General features: G+C 46.4%; 1 protein-coding gene across 11 annotated transcripts in view; it reads left to right on the top strand.

The window, feature by feature from the left end:
• Positions 1–14759, top strand: part of Mapk8ip3 (mitogen-activated protein kinase 8 interacting protein 3) — a 42730-nt gene that overhangs the window by 6703 nt on the left and 21268 nt on the right. For 4 of the 11 annotated variants that reach the window (XM_010620487.3, XM_010620483.3, XM_010620486.3 and 1 more), the window contains exons 2-6: positions 5580–5700; positions 7239–7309; positions 7536–7627; positions 11688–11711; positions 13983–14127. In XM_010620487.3, the coding sequence (XP_010618789.1) occupies positions 5580–5700; positions 7239–7309; positions 7536–7627; positions 11688–11711; positions 13983–14127 (453 nt within the window). The remainder of the gene's footprint in view (positions 1–5579; positions 5701–7238; positions 7310–7535; positions 7628–11687; positions 11712–13982; positions 14128–14759) is intronic. The other 7 variants (XM_010620492.3, XM_010620482.3, XM_010620491.3 and 4 more) reach the window with 7 other exon arrangements.

Genomic DNA, 14759 nt, shown 5'->3' with positions numbered 1-14759 from the left:
AAAAAAAAAAAAAAAAAAAAAAAAAAAAAAAAAAAAAAAAAAAAAAAAGGCGGCATTTTGGAAATTCTCCCAATTGAATAATGCAAAAGAACAAGATTTTTGACTCCTATGTGCATTCACTTCTAATAAATCATCTGGCACTGAATGAATTACTGTAAATTACTTGGGCCTGAAGGACATATAAGAGGGAAGGATTCAATCTAAAATGTTAATTTGCTTTCTCACTAAAATGTGTTTGGATTGCAAAAGTCATATATTGTAAGAGAGTTTGCTTGATCATCACTTTGCATCCTGGGACTTCTGTTTTATTTTAAGGCAGGGTCTCCATAAATTGCTAAATTGTCCAGTCTGGGCTCAAACTTGCAATCCTCCTGCCTCAGCCTCCTGGGATTACAAACCTGTACCAGGTCAAACACACCCTGGGAACTTCTGATTTCTGTTGTCATCTTGATTTTACTTTGATACAAAAAATCAGTTGACTTCTTTGCTTTGCTTTTTTACATATAAAATGAGAAGAGAGATCTTATTCCATGGAACACTAATAAAAACTTACCTTCAAAATTTTGGAGAGTCTGTGCTGTCAGGTTATTTTAATATTTTGAAATTTACCAAACAGCAAATTCTAAAAACAAAAGCTGAATTTAATTTTAAAATGGTACTTTGTTAATGGGAGAGAGGAAGAAGTTTATCTTAAAAACATCTCTCAAAGAGAATCTGTGGCATATTTGTACTTAGAAGTAAAAACCAGCAATTTCATACCTAGACTGTAGGAGTGAAATGCCCCCCCACCAAGTGCCCAGTGCATTTTCCTTCATCATACAATTGCTAGCCATTGCTTTGCGGAGTGCTCAGAAATTTGTCATGAGAGTGGCCATACTCATCTGTGGTTTATCACATGCCATGTGACATCTTCTTTAGACTTGTTTAGACAGATGTTAATTTCAAAAACAGTAAACTTCAACCCATGATGCATATAATTAATATGTGCACAAAAAGTTCTTGACCTGGGTACTCTAGAGTGGCTTTTCCCGCATTGTCTTTAGTTTGGGAATCTTTCAGCTGGCTTCCAAATAACATATGCCAGTGGATCTCTCCCCTTTGGTACTGAAGATTGAATCCAGGGCCTTTGCACTAAGCCACATCTCCAGCTCTTTTTTCATTCTGAGGCAAGGTCTCTTAAATCACTAAGTTGCCCAGGCTGGGCTTGAATTTGCAATCCTCCTGCCTCAGCTTCCCAGAGTGTTAGTATTGCAGGTGTGCACCCACCGCCCCCAGCTAAAATACAAGTGTTGTGATGAAACATAGATGGGAAAAATCCTAGTGACTGACACCAGCCAAAACCCTCTTCTTTATATAAAACCATGGCGGTACAACTCAAAGTTGACAGTTTGTGGCCTAAAGAAAGGAAAAGTTGCCCATCTTCCAGCCACAGGTGCCCATCACATGCTCCCCTCTTGATCAGGATGAGTTTTCTCTTCACCATGAATTTCATGGGGAAAGAGGACTGGGCTTCCATCCTGTCTCAGGGATTAGGACCTGATGCTGTCCAACAGGCAGTTGCATGTGAGCAGTTCAGGGTGATTCCCAAGTATATCTGGAAGGACAGATATGTAAAAGTAGTCAAGGTGATGTTGAAAAGGAAGATTTGAGAGGGAAAACATCTGTCAGGTACTGAATGATACTGTAACACTACTGTGCCCACTAAAAGTATCTTTCTTTGAAAATGATGGATGTAGCTCAGTGTAAAATGCTTTCCTAGCATGTATAAGGTCCTAGGCTTAATCTCCAGCACCAAAAATGAAACAAAACAAAACATAAATGAGAAATTATTGGCAAAGAATATAACAAAATGATAATGAATTGTGTATATTTTAAATAAACTTTTCCCCCAAAAAACCTGTTTTAGGTGTAGTGGTGCATTCCTTAATCCCAGCACAGTGGGAGGCTGAGGCAGGAAGATCTCAAGTTCAGTATGAAGGCCCTGTGAACATTCCCCAGTACTAAAAACTTAACGTTGGTCTGGTTCAGAAGAGCACTGAAATATATAGTAAAATTTAGCGCATGAAAAGGGAAATATTTTAGAGCTATGAGATTTGGAAGTTTTTTTCATGTGTTTTGTTTTTTGTTCTCGGAATTGAACCCAGGGCTGCATGTGTGCTAGGCAAACACTACTATTGAGAGAATCAATTTTTTTTTTGGTACCAGGGATCAAACTCAGACCTTGCTCTTGCAAGGCAGGCACAGTGCCACTGAGCTAAATGTCCCTGACCATGAATCAGTTTTTAAGTAGATGGAACAGGGATAGCTTCACATACAAGCCCCATCCTGGGAAAAACACTTGCCATGTATAAGACAAGTTCTTAGTTAGTCCTTATAAATCAGTAAGAAATACATGAACATCGCTTCTCAGCCTTTTGGCTAAGATCAAGTGTAGAAATATATGAACAGGGTCCGGGAGGTAGCTCAGTGGCACAGTCTTGCCTGGAATCCATGAGGTTCTGAGTTTGATCACCAATACCAAAAAAAAGAAATATATGAACAGAGTGACTGGTTACTAAAAAAGTGATATATGTGACTAATAAATTTATGAAGAAGTATTTGGTGTCAGTAGTAATGAAGGAACTGAAATTGTAAACAGTTACATGCCATCTACCACCTATCAGACTGGCAGAGATATTGTTCAGCTCTATAGAAATGGTGAGGATTCTGGGGAGGGCACTGACCCACCTTGCTGAGGGTGCCAAAGTTGGATCCCTGAAAAACCTTAGCAGCACATGGCAGTGGCTGGAGGTAGCAGAAGCCAGCTGGAAGATGAACAGAGGCATAGGTACACAGAACTCTGCTGTAATGATGACATTTTAGAGCAACCTGAAAGCCCTAGAAGATGACAGATACACAGAGGGAGACACGTGCGCCCATGAGAAGCGGGAATGGTAGTGTGTCACCAATATCGAGCGAATAAGCAGGGTGATTACGTGTCTGCCTACTATGCATTCAACCTCCCTATGCACACATACACCATTTTGGAAGGGTCAGTGTCACAATTTTAACTGACACTAGATAGTAAGATCATGGATATAAATAACAATCCTCTCTACTTATCATCCTCATCTGACTTTTCTACAAATATGTGTAGTTAATGTAACTTTTTATGTTTCTTGTACTAGAGATTGAACGCACGGCCTTTTCACTGAGCAACATCCCAGCCCTTTTTTTAATGTTTTGTTTTGAGATGGGGTTTTACTAAGTTGCTCAGGCTGGGCTTGAACTTGGAACTCTTCTGCCTCAGCTTCCCAAAGTGCTGGGAGGATTACAGATGTGTGCCACCACATCTGGTTTATGTAATTTTTTAACTAATAGGACTTTAAATTATCCAATTAAAAGTATATTTGGAAAAAATATATATATTTGGACTAAGGATGTACAGCAAGGCCGTGGATCCAATCTCCAGCACTGCAAAACAAAGCAAAAAACCAGCAATTAGTAGCATTCATTTTTTTTTCTTCACTAACTGGTCATGTCCACCGTTAATTCACAGCCACTGTTTCCAGTTTTGTATGGCTACACTAAAATTGTGCATTTTGAGCCAAATTTGTGACCAGGAGGTTGGTAGTTGCTGCCATACATGGTGGTGTTTACAAGGACAGAGGGTCGAACAGAGAGCTGCAGAGGAAGGCATCCAAGGCTGGTGGTGAGACACAGGGATAGATCACCTGGCCACCTCAGCCGTTAGCCTTTTTGGTAGTTGTGATGCTGATGTTTAGTAGTTGTGCCAGCCTATAATCCCAGCATTTGGGAGGCTGAGGCAGGAAAATTCCAAGTTTTAGGCTCACCTAGGCTATATAGCAAAATACTTCAAAAGGAAAAAAAAATTTTTGGCATTTTTCTTTCTGTAGAATATTTATTTTAGTTCATTTTCTTCATTTTACTTGAGCTACATATAGTGTCCTCGATCCTATGTAGACTTCCTCCTTGATTTGACCTCTTTCCTGTCAGCCCTCCACTGGGTTTTTCCACCCTCATTCATGGGACAATGAATCATCCTTTGGTAGGAGCCCATAGTTTCAGCACAAAGGCCTCGTAGAAGCTGCTGCTGCTGCAGGAGGGCCTTCTGGCACCCACTGCCCGTGGACGACAGGGGAAGAGGGTGTGTTTATTTCAGGAAGTACAGCCATAACCTGCAACGATGAATCTCCTCTTCCAGATAGCCAAACCTGAATTCAGAGTCATTTTTATATTCCTGTCTTCTGAGAAGCTCTTTATGCCTTAAAAGGTTGGCTGATGTTCTTACTTCCTGACATTAAGTTTATTGACATGTACTATATTCCCATTTCTTGCTCAGTAAAACCAATGTTTTACCCCCACCCACCAGCCACTATAGGAATTACAGCTGGTGGTCCAAGGGCCTGCCTGTCCCGGCCCCTCTGTACGGACTTAGTCCACACCAGAACCTTTAGGGTCACTGTTCCTCCTCAGACCTGTCAGAGTTTCTTTCATTTTGCAGAGTGCTTACTTTTCACTTATTCACTGATTATTTTGCTCAGAAACTCTCCATGTAGCTTACTATGCCAACTCTAAACCAATCTCCAGGCCTCTTCTAGAGACTTAAGAGTGAAGACAAGAAGCATGTGCCACCCAGAGCCTGCTAGTACTGGGCAAGGATGTCTCCTACATTTCTTTAGTGCAGCTGAGGTAGATCCTCAGCTGAGTGGTAACTGAAATGCACATTAAGAAAAGTAGCCTTGGGGAAGGGTAATAAGGGAAAAGAAAAAAATGTGAGAAGATGAAAAGATGGAAATAAAGTGTTTGTAAATGGGGAGGGGAAGAGGGAATGAAGGGAGGGCAGGGACAAGGGGAAAAAATGAGAACCAAGACCTTTCATGTAGAGGTACAAGATCCCAATAATGAATGTAACTGTACTGTATACCTAAAATGTACCAATAAACTCAATTAAAAAAAAAAGAAAGAAAGAAAAGTAGCCTTTGGGGGTGGGGATTTAGCTCAGTGGCACCTTGCCTGTCTCGCAAGCCCAAGATCCTGAGTTTTGATCCCTGGTACCAAAAAAAAAAAAAGAAGAAGAAGAAGAAAGAAAAGAAAAGTAGGCTTTGTCTTGTTTCAGGTTTGAGTATCGGGAATGATTCTGTTCTATTGCAGACAGGACCAGCTGCATTATTTTTGGTGTGTTAAATTACTAAAAATTTCAGAATGGCAACAGCCATTAACCAAGCACAGGCCCTCCTATATGCAAGACCTTGTAATGGCTCACATCACACAGGTTCATGAAGGCAGCCCTGACTGGAATTCATAGGCCTTGATGAAGGACCTAACCTGGGGGAAAAGTTCCATGTTACTCAGTTTTGGAGTGCTCCTCTTGCCTCCTCTCGTGGCTTATGTGTGCTAAGGTTTTCCTGGAGAGGGAAGGCACCATAAAGGAGTGCCTGCTACTGGTCAGCGTATAGCCTCAGAGGTGCATCTGACCTCTTAGTCTTTGAAGCCCATGGTCTTTTACACGAAGGGCTGCTGTTACCCAGCCAGCTTCCACTCACGACACCTGTTCTTTTTCTCTTTTCCACGCATAGAAATTCATTGAGTTTGAAGATGCCTTGGAACAAGAGAAGAAAGAGCTCCAAATCCAGGTGGAACACTATGAGTTTCAGACACGCCAGCTGGAACTGAAGGCCAAGAACTATGCAGATCAGAGTAAGTAGGAGATGAATCGCCATTGAATGTGTATTGTTCTCCGACCAGTCTAGCTGAGAAAGATACCAGGTCCTTTGATAAAAAGAGATTAGAGGAAGCCCAAGGTTGGCCTTAGTTTCTTTTCAACATTTCTTTTCTCTAGAACACTTATTTTATCTTTTTCATACCACACTGTATTTCTGTAACAGGCTCACATCCTTTGTGAAGAAAAACAAGACCTCTTTGATCACTTGGCATTTGTACTTACTAGTATAATCTGACCTAAAAAAAAAAAACCCACATTCATGATTCTACACGATTCTATAGGTAATTCCACGGTCCTGTAGAACAAAGCTCCCATTGCCATGGGGTCCTCATATTCTGACCTGACTGAGGAGTACTTGGCTTTTGTGGATGTGAAGATCAGATCTATATATGGAGCCACTGCTATAGGGACAGTTCCTAGGAGAGGTTCATGTTTGGTCAAGGGTTTTCGTAGAAACACTCTGTCCCCGCAGGGCAATATAGGCAAAGTGTTATTTTAGAATCATTTCTGTAAGAATATGTATATTAGTTTTTAAAACTATATTCAAGTATCAATGTTATTATTACTTATTTGATCTCAGCTTTCTGTGATGAAATGTTTCTGTGATTTTACTGCTTTACCTGGTTATCTTGGATGGCAGGCACTTAAAATCACATTGGGGGAAAAGTTGATTTGATTTGTTGGGCCTGTTCCTATCCCAGACCAAGACCTGGAGGCCACTATACTGGGCTGACAGCCCACTGACAAGCTTGAGCACTGATATGTGACCAGAAGGTTGGTAGTAGCCACCATACCTGGTGGGATTTACAGGAACAGAGAGCTGCAGAGGAAGGCATCCAAGGCTGGTGTTGAGTCACAGGGATAGATCAGCTGGCCACTGCAGCCAGTTAGCCTGTTTGGTAGTTGTTATGCTTGAGCAGGCACATGTAGGTCAGAGAAGACCATTCTGAATGTCACCATTGGCCCCCAATTTAGGGAGGCCTGGTCGTTAACCTGGATTGGGCATAGACATCAGTTGGTTTTCTAAGTCTTCTGCAGGTTTAAGGGGTGCTACTATTGGTTCTGTCACATGCGTCCCATTTTCTTTCACTTCCTACATGTCTCAGAGGTTACTCTGAATTCTGCCTCTTTTCTTAAGCTTCTTGGTTGCTTTTCTTTCTTTTTTTTTTTCTTTCTTTTCAGTGCTGGGCATGGAACCTAGAGCCTTGCACATGCGAAGCAAGTATTCATTCTGTCATTGAGCCACATACCCAGCCCTCACTTAAGTCACAGAAGCTCTTGGCTGACCTGGACAGAGATTATTATGTGACCCCATTGTGGGTCCTGGTTTTCCTTCAGCAGAACTGAGCATCTTCACATTTACGCACATACCATATGCCACCTAACACTCCATACCATAGAGGCTCCTCCAAGCATGAGGTATTAGGCTAGGATCTTGTTTGCAGCCCAGGGGAGAGGTACGAGACACTCGGTCGGTTCTATGCAGCTAACCCTCAGTGGTTGTGTTTTACAGTCTCCCGATTGGAGGAGCGGGAATCAGAGATGAAGAAGGAATACAACGCCCTGCACCAGCGGCACACAGAGGTAGGCACTAGCGGGCACAGGCAGCCATACCTGACACTTACCATTTGCTATTGACCTTTGGTCACCATCTCTAGTTCCTTCTTTTATCTAGAAGGCTGGCCACCTCATTCTGGTGAGATTTCTCTAGACTGTATCTTGAATTTATCTGTTTCTGTCTGAGCATGGTATATCTGGATCACAGTGTGGGGCTCAGCTGGCCACACTAACGAGAGATCCTTTTTGGCAGATGATTCAGACCTATGTGGAACACATCGAGAGGTCCAAGATGCAGCAGGTTGGGGGGACCAGCCAGACGGAGACCAGTCTGCCAGGGCGAAGGTAGGTGACCTCAGGAAAGCAGGGTTCCTGATGGGAAGAGCGGGGGCAGAGGGTAGCTAGGCAGGAATACCTATAGGGGTCACTGTGCCCTTGACAGGTATGTGTGGAATTGTGCCTGTGCCTTCTGCTCAGTCCCAGGTCAGTCAGGCCTAGGAAAATTATACACGATCAACGCTCACTATTTACAGACTTCGTGTTTGTAAATTTACTTGCTCACTAAAACATTTGAAGCCTCAGAATTAATACTCATGGTGCTTTTGAGTCATTTGCAGACACAGGAAGGGATTAGTCTACCATGTACACTTCCAACCCCTGAGAAAGGCAGAAGTAGGCGGCGCTCTGCCCTCTTCCCTGAGCCCCACACCAGGATACTAGAGGGAAGAACCTGGGGGGCCAGGAAGAGTCTGTGAGCATCTGGAGACTTTAGCCTGATGGTGTGCCTTGAAGCCAGGAATCTGCTAGTGGAGGCCTTGGCCTGTCACCCAACGCTTCTGACCTTCTTTTCTCATTTGTAGAGTCAACCAGTGATAAATTAGTGTAGGACCTGCGACTGGGCTCTCTATATACATTTTCCCCCAGGGCTATGGTTTAATGTTCACTAACCCATGTTTGAGGATTAGCTGACTATGGTTTGAAGAAGAACAGGCTACCTTGCCTAGCCACCTCTGAGCCTCGTTCCCTCTACAAGCAGGATAGTGGCAGATCCCTAGGCCCCTGCTTGGCACAAGTTTAGGTCTTGGTGCTGATTTTTCTCAGGCAGCAGGGAGAAGCTTTGTGAGGCTGGGCTTCTCCCCACTCTCTGTGTCTCTTGAATCAGGTCAGACCCAGGAAGCAAAGCATCAAAGATTTCATCCAGCCTGGGGATTTAGCTCAATGGTTCTGCTGCTTGCCTTGCAAGCCCAAGGACCCAAGTTCGATCCCCAGTCCAAAAAAAAATCCTCATCACTTGAGGAAGTGAGTGAGTGATCAGTGATAACAACCTGGACCAGGAGGTTCCAAGTCTTTGTTGGATGAGGGTAAGGGCCTGAAGTCAGAATCCCCAGAGTCACTGATTGAACCACATGACACCCTGATACCTTGTCTCTAGTTCATGCAACAAAGCTTTCTGAAGTCAGGGCTGAGCCAGAGAAAGTCCTAGTCAGTTTGCATAATGTTGTACCTGCAGACAAGTTTCAGGAATCCAGCTCTGGGCTTCCCTGGCCACTTTCTGGGTGACTGGGGCAAAGCTCTCTGTTTCTCTGCCCCAAAGTCTTTGACCTAAAACAAAAATGTGTATTTGTGCATGTGAAGGCCTCCTAGAACCAAGGTAGGTTGTGAGGGGCTGGCAGTGTGCCTTCAGACACGGTGTTGCTGTCTCTAACAGAGTGGGGTCTGCACCACATATGGTAAATGCTGGTTGCTTGCACCAGGTTACAGGCTTTGTTGGTAGATCCTGATTGCTACAACAATTACTGAAGTAATAGGGGTGAAAGAGTTTGGCAAATTGTAGTTTTTTATTACACCTAAAAGATGGAAATACTGAATCCTAAGCTGCCAGTTCATGACTTAGGAAATTTTCTCTTCTGTGCACTGAAATCCTGATTTCCGGCCTTCAGAATACTTAAGAGGATTTCTAAATAACTGGACCTGAATTCTAATCTGGAATCAAGGGTCTTCATGTTGTTTTTATGGGGAGCTGAATGGAGCAATCGACACTGAGGCAGAAGTTGGACAGGTTGAGGATCTTCCTAGAAGAGCTGCAACATTCCACAACCTTCTGATTATGTCCTGCCAGGGACCTTCTAGAGAGGGATACTTGGGAGTCCATGTAGAGGAGAGTGCAGGGAGAGTGGCCCAGTGTATCTCTGGAGTTTGGGCAATATCACCTCAACCTAGCACTGTAGGCAGTGAGTACCCAGGGTCCTACATCACGGTGATCAGCACTCCAGGCTCTATAGATGCTATGTGAGTAGATGCCAAGGATCCTGTAGGCTGAGCAAAAAAAATCAGGCTGAGCCAAGTTTGAAGCCACCCAGACTTCAAAGCCAGTGTAAAACATTCCAGCCACTAGAAGAGGTTCCTCAGTTTAGGGCAGGGTGTGCTATGCTATCTTCATGGGGAGAGGAAATTGCTGCCAAAATGTCCTTGAACCTGTTCTCCTGAGCAGTCTTCCCAGAGCCCTGTACCCCAACTCCCCATATGCTTTCTCTGTGGTGCCGGAGTTTAGCTCCAGCTCCATGGCAAGCCATCTATGGGAAGCTCCTGGTCTCCTTGAAGGAGCCCATATCCTGGGGCTGGATGTACAGGGCCTCATTTAGGTAGCCCCCTGTGGCTCCACAGCAGCTCTTTCTCTTCCTTTATGGAACCAAAATGTACCTGTTATATGAAGCCCTGTGACTTCTTTTATGTGTCTGTAAGTCTGCTCTTTGCTGCCTTTACTGAGTCCTATGGACTGGCCCCTGCATCTGTTCTCTTGGCAGCACAGGCCTTCAGCGCCCAGCAGCAGAGTGATACCTGCAGTGAAAGGTTGGCAGGAGGATCTTTCTCCATGCTTTGTACAAGCCCCAGGATCCCCTTTCCTTTAACAGATGAGACCTACTATCCTGTCTAAGAGTCGGGGGGCTATCTTGTTCATAGTGACACTTATTAGCCTTGGTGGCCCCCATCCATTCTTCCAGCAGGGACTCTGTAAGTCCATGGCGTCTGTAGCCATGTCACCACAGTCCCCATACCTCATGAGCTCTGTTCCTAGACTACCCCACACTGGTCTCCATGGCATATAAAAAGGGTGCCTTGCTGGGCGTGGTGGCGCACGCCTGTAATCCCAGCACTCGGCAGGCTGAGGCAGGAGGATCCTTGTGAATTCGAGACCAGCCTGGGCTACATAGTGAGTTCCAGGTCTTTCTCAACTGTATAGTGTAGTGAGACCCTGTCTCAAAAAACCAAAAAAAAAAAGGTGCCTGCAGCGAGGTTGAACATGGGCTGGTGGCCACTGTCTGTACAAGTCTTGGTTTGAAGGGACATATGCTCCCAGGGTTGGGGAGACAGGAAGTAGAAGGGCCAGTGCTCAGGGTCTGGGCTTTCCCTGTCATCCTACCCAGGAGTCTAGTGGCATTGAACTTCTTCCCCAGACTGTTCCCTGTAGCAGTTGTAAAGCGCTTCTTCTGGCTTGTGCCTTCCTGCCACAGCTCCTGTTGCTGAAGCCCCCACTGGGAACAAAATCATCTGGGGCCCCGGGTGTGGATAGCAGCCACCACCTGACACATCCAGAGGGAATAGCTGGTTTCAGTGAAGAAAGCACACCCCACTTTTACCCTGCAGGGCATGTTCCTGGTAGGGCTCAGGTGTCAAGACAGTCCTTCATGACCTGTGCTGCTGCTCTGTCGGGTGGGCGAGGTGCACAGTCCCTCCCCACTCATCTCTATTCCAGCCAGAGGCTGCACACTCTTCCTTGGCTAAACTCTCCTATCGCAGCCTTGTCCTTTGGGGAAAATACCTACGTCTGTCCCCTCTGAGCTCAGATTCTTCCAGATCCCTACAAGGCTCTTACTCCTCCTCAGTCTGAGCTCCTGATCACTCCTGACCCACAGGGCCTTTTCCTGCACTCCTAGCGTGGTTTTCAGAGTCTCTGTATCTCTGGGATGAACTGAGTGGGAGCTCAAACAATGACTGTGCTTGGCCATCACTGAAGATGTGAGTGTGAGCTGTAACATGTATGTCTGTGTATGTGTGCTGTCACCCCATGTGCCTTGCACACATGTGCTGGGTGCTTTGTGACAGGTTTTGTGCCCACTGCTTGCTGATGTGCTCACAGGCCCTATCTCAACCCTTTGTTGGAGCCAAGCGGGTTTGTGTGCCATGTGTCTGTCCTTGCAGGTATCTGTGTGTAATCACTGTTGTTTGTATAGAGGGCAGCACAGGATGGGCCACTGGATGCCCACCATCGTCATCATGCACGTCTCCCTGGGAGTGCATGCACAAGCGGGAGCTGGCCTGACCTTCACTCTAATATAGTCTTCTTGTCCTGCTCTTGTGCTGTCGCTGCTGTGTGCTGACCATTGTGTCTGTCGCTGCTCTGCAGTCCTCGCCAGTCGTGGAGGAAAAGGTAAAGCCTGAGGGTCTTTGTCCACTGTGGTGCTGGGGTTGACCAAGGGCAGAGTAAGTATAGCCTACTGCCTTAATCACAGTCACCCAGTTCCTTAGCATCAGGATGATTTCTGCAGCTGATGCTGTGGATCAGAAGTATTTGTTCATATGGCTATGACTGAGAAGGTCGCAGGCTGATCAGAAGGTCCCTGGCACAAAGCATGTAGTGGGCAGGAGTTGCCTGAGTTGTCCAGGCCTTACTCAAGTTCTGTGCTCGTTCAGCAGACATCTCCCTCATAGTGGATAAATTCATGGCATCCACCCACACCAGTGAGCAGCAGGCAGCCAGAGCACCAACTGTTAGCAGAGGCAGTAGGCCCGTGAAGGCATCTTGTCTGCTCCAGCATGTAGTGCTTCTATACTCACAGACCATTGTGGTCACTTACCAGCGCAGACTTGTTGGGGTGTGGGGGGTGAGGTGGGGATAGGGTCTGCCTATGTAGCCCAGGCTGGCCTTGAACTCATGGTGATCCTCTTGCCTCAGCCTCCCAAGTACGGGGATTATAGGTGTGAACCATCACACCTGGCTCCAGCTCAGCTTTGCTGGACTGTGACCCATCAACAGTGTGACCTCCATGGTCTCTGAAGTAGAGAGGTATTCAAGGCTGCCCGGGGAGCTGTGAAGGTGAGGGGAGAGGACACAAGGGTTAAGCTTTGGGCATTCCTATCAGTTGGCGGTGCCACTGAGTGCTTGCAGGGAAAGTGGGAAAAGCTAAGATGTGTTCCTAGTTATAGATACATTTCTACCAGACCCAGCAGGCTGGCTAGATGTGGGAAGTCAGTGGTCTGCAGGGTATTCATTGCCCCATCCTGTGAGGCAGGAGCCTCCCCTTACTCCCCTTATCCCTGTAGCATCTGGTGACAGTGAGCCAGGCGTGGTTTCAGACACCTATAATCCCAGCACTTTGGAGGCTGAGGCAAGAGGATCTTCATGAGTTCAAGGTCAGCCTGGGCTACATAGTGAGCTCAAGCCCAGTCTGAACTGCATAGCAAGACCCTGTCTCAAAAACAAAACAAAAAAACCTAGTAGAAGTACTTTATGGGCTCAGAACTTGGGTCCTAGGATATTCCTCCTACCAGATTTGGGAGTTGAAGAGAGGCCAAATGTGGGAAAGAATAGGCCAGGGTATTCTCCTCCTCCCATGGGCTGGTAGTGATTTCAAGGTGGTTTACAGGCTGTTTCCAGAACAGTTCTAGTGGAGCTGAGTCAGGGAGGTCTGGTGAATTGGCCTTCTCGGGATCTGAGTTTCTCTGACTCTTACAGTGACAGTCCCAGACGTGACATGTCCTCTGCAAAGGGGTCCTGAGAGCCAGCCACAGGAGAATGCCTTTAGAGCGTGTTGGTCTCTATACCACGCTTCCTTGGATGCTGAGGAAGTGCCCCCAGCCATCTCTAGAGTTGAGTGTCACTGACTGTGTTGTGAGCAGATGTTAATTCTTGCCTTGAACAGCTGTAAATAGTGTGGACAAAGTCTGTCTGAGGAGGGTGGTGCTGCCCGGGTCCCTGTCCTCACTGCTGTTTACCACTCGCTGAAGGTCTTCCCTAGACTGACCCCAAACTGGTACAGTGAGCTTTGCCCTTGTGACTCCAGGCTACCTGTTGCTTCTGATTTGTTACCAGAGCCTCAGAGACACCCATGTTTCTCTGAACACTTCCAAGACAGCTGGGAGGGTTGCATCGGAAGAGCAGATGCTCCTCATGGGCTTCAGCAGACAGGATCAAGATTTTCAGCTCTTTTGACTCTGGACACGTCCTTTTCAAACATTTTTCAGTGAGACAGCGCCATAAAAAAAACCACAGGACTGATGGGGAAGCAAAGAGCAGAGATACAGGGAAAGGACTGATTCCCCTGCTAGCCTCAGGAGGCATAGGCAAGGCTGTTACAGGAAGGCAAATCTGGGCTTTCTCGTCATAAAATTCATTCACGGCCACCAGTCAGCGCTGGCCATGATGCCGAAGGTCCCACACTGAACGCTGCTATGGAATTGCTAGTAGTGACACCATAGGTATCCATTTAAAATTGAGCTAAACAAAAGTGGTAAATCCTGTGTTAGGAGGCGAAAGGTTATATACATAGGTTCCTGGGCTACCAGCTGTTCATGTCCTCCTGAGCAGGCTTCTCAGTGCTGCCCACTGGATAGGTATTCTTGTACCCATAAAAGGATTTTGTTTCTCATGCATCTCTGCTAACCATCTACTTCCTCTTCCTCCCCCACTTCCATGTTCCAGCAGGAAAGAGCGCCCTACCTCTCTGAATGTCTTCCCCCTGGCTGACGGCATGGTACGTGCACAGATGGGGGGCAAGCTCATGCCTGCGGGGGACCACTGGCACCTGAATGACCTCGGCCAGCTGCAATCCAGCTCCAGCTACCAGGTTTTGTAGCCGTTTGTGGAGTGAGGATTCCCTCACTGGTGTCCTACATCTACGTAGGAGAGCCCAGTCTTTGCATGCAGCTGTCCACCCTCCCTGACATGGGACAGGGACAGAGAGACCAAGCTGTGGTGTTAGGAGGCACAGGCCTTAGAGTGAACACTGTGCTGTCGCAGCTTCTGTGTGCAGGTTTGTATTAATGCCTGCTAGTCCAGGCTAGACCTCTGCTACTAGAATGGATCACTCTGCAATTGGAACTGCCATGTCTGTTAGGACTGAGTTTAGCAACCCTCTGCCAGACCATACCCCAAAGTATATGCCTTCCCCTCACACCAGACTCCAGCCAGGTTGCATGTTGCTCCTGAGAGCTGCCTTTACTTCTTACAGGCATTTAGAGTCAGAGCCTTGGCCTCGACTGGGAGGAGGCAAAGGCAAGGAGATGGCTCCCTCCACAAGCCCTTCCCTTCTCATTACTGGTAGTGGTTCTTGGCTGTGAGCTGAACACCCCACCCCACCTGCCCACCAGTATTCCGAGCCATCCAGCGAGTACACCCCAAATAGTGGGTCCGGGGAAAGCTGAGTCACTCATTCAGGGCCCCAGGTCACTTACTGCTGTTGAGGTCTATGTGCTCAGA

This window comes from Fukomys damarensis, unplaced genomic scaffold (genome assembly GCF_012274545.1).
Source record: "Fukomys damarensis isolate Sample0158 unplaced genomic scaffold, DMR_v1.0_HiC HiC_scaffold_34, whole genome shotgun sequence".
In the NCBI taxonomy this organism is placed as follows: Eukaryota; Metazoa; Chordata; class Mammalia; order Rodentia; family Bathyergidae; genus Fukomys; species Fukomys damarensis.
The sequence above is the reverse complement of the archived record's forward strand: the minus strand, read 5'-3'. Positions and strand labels throughout refer to the sequence as shown.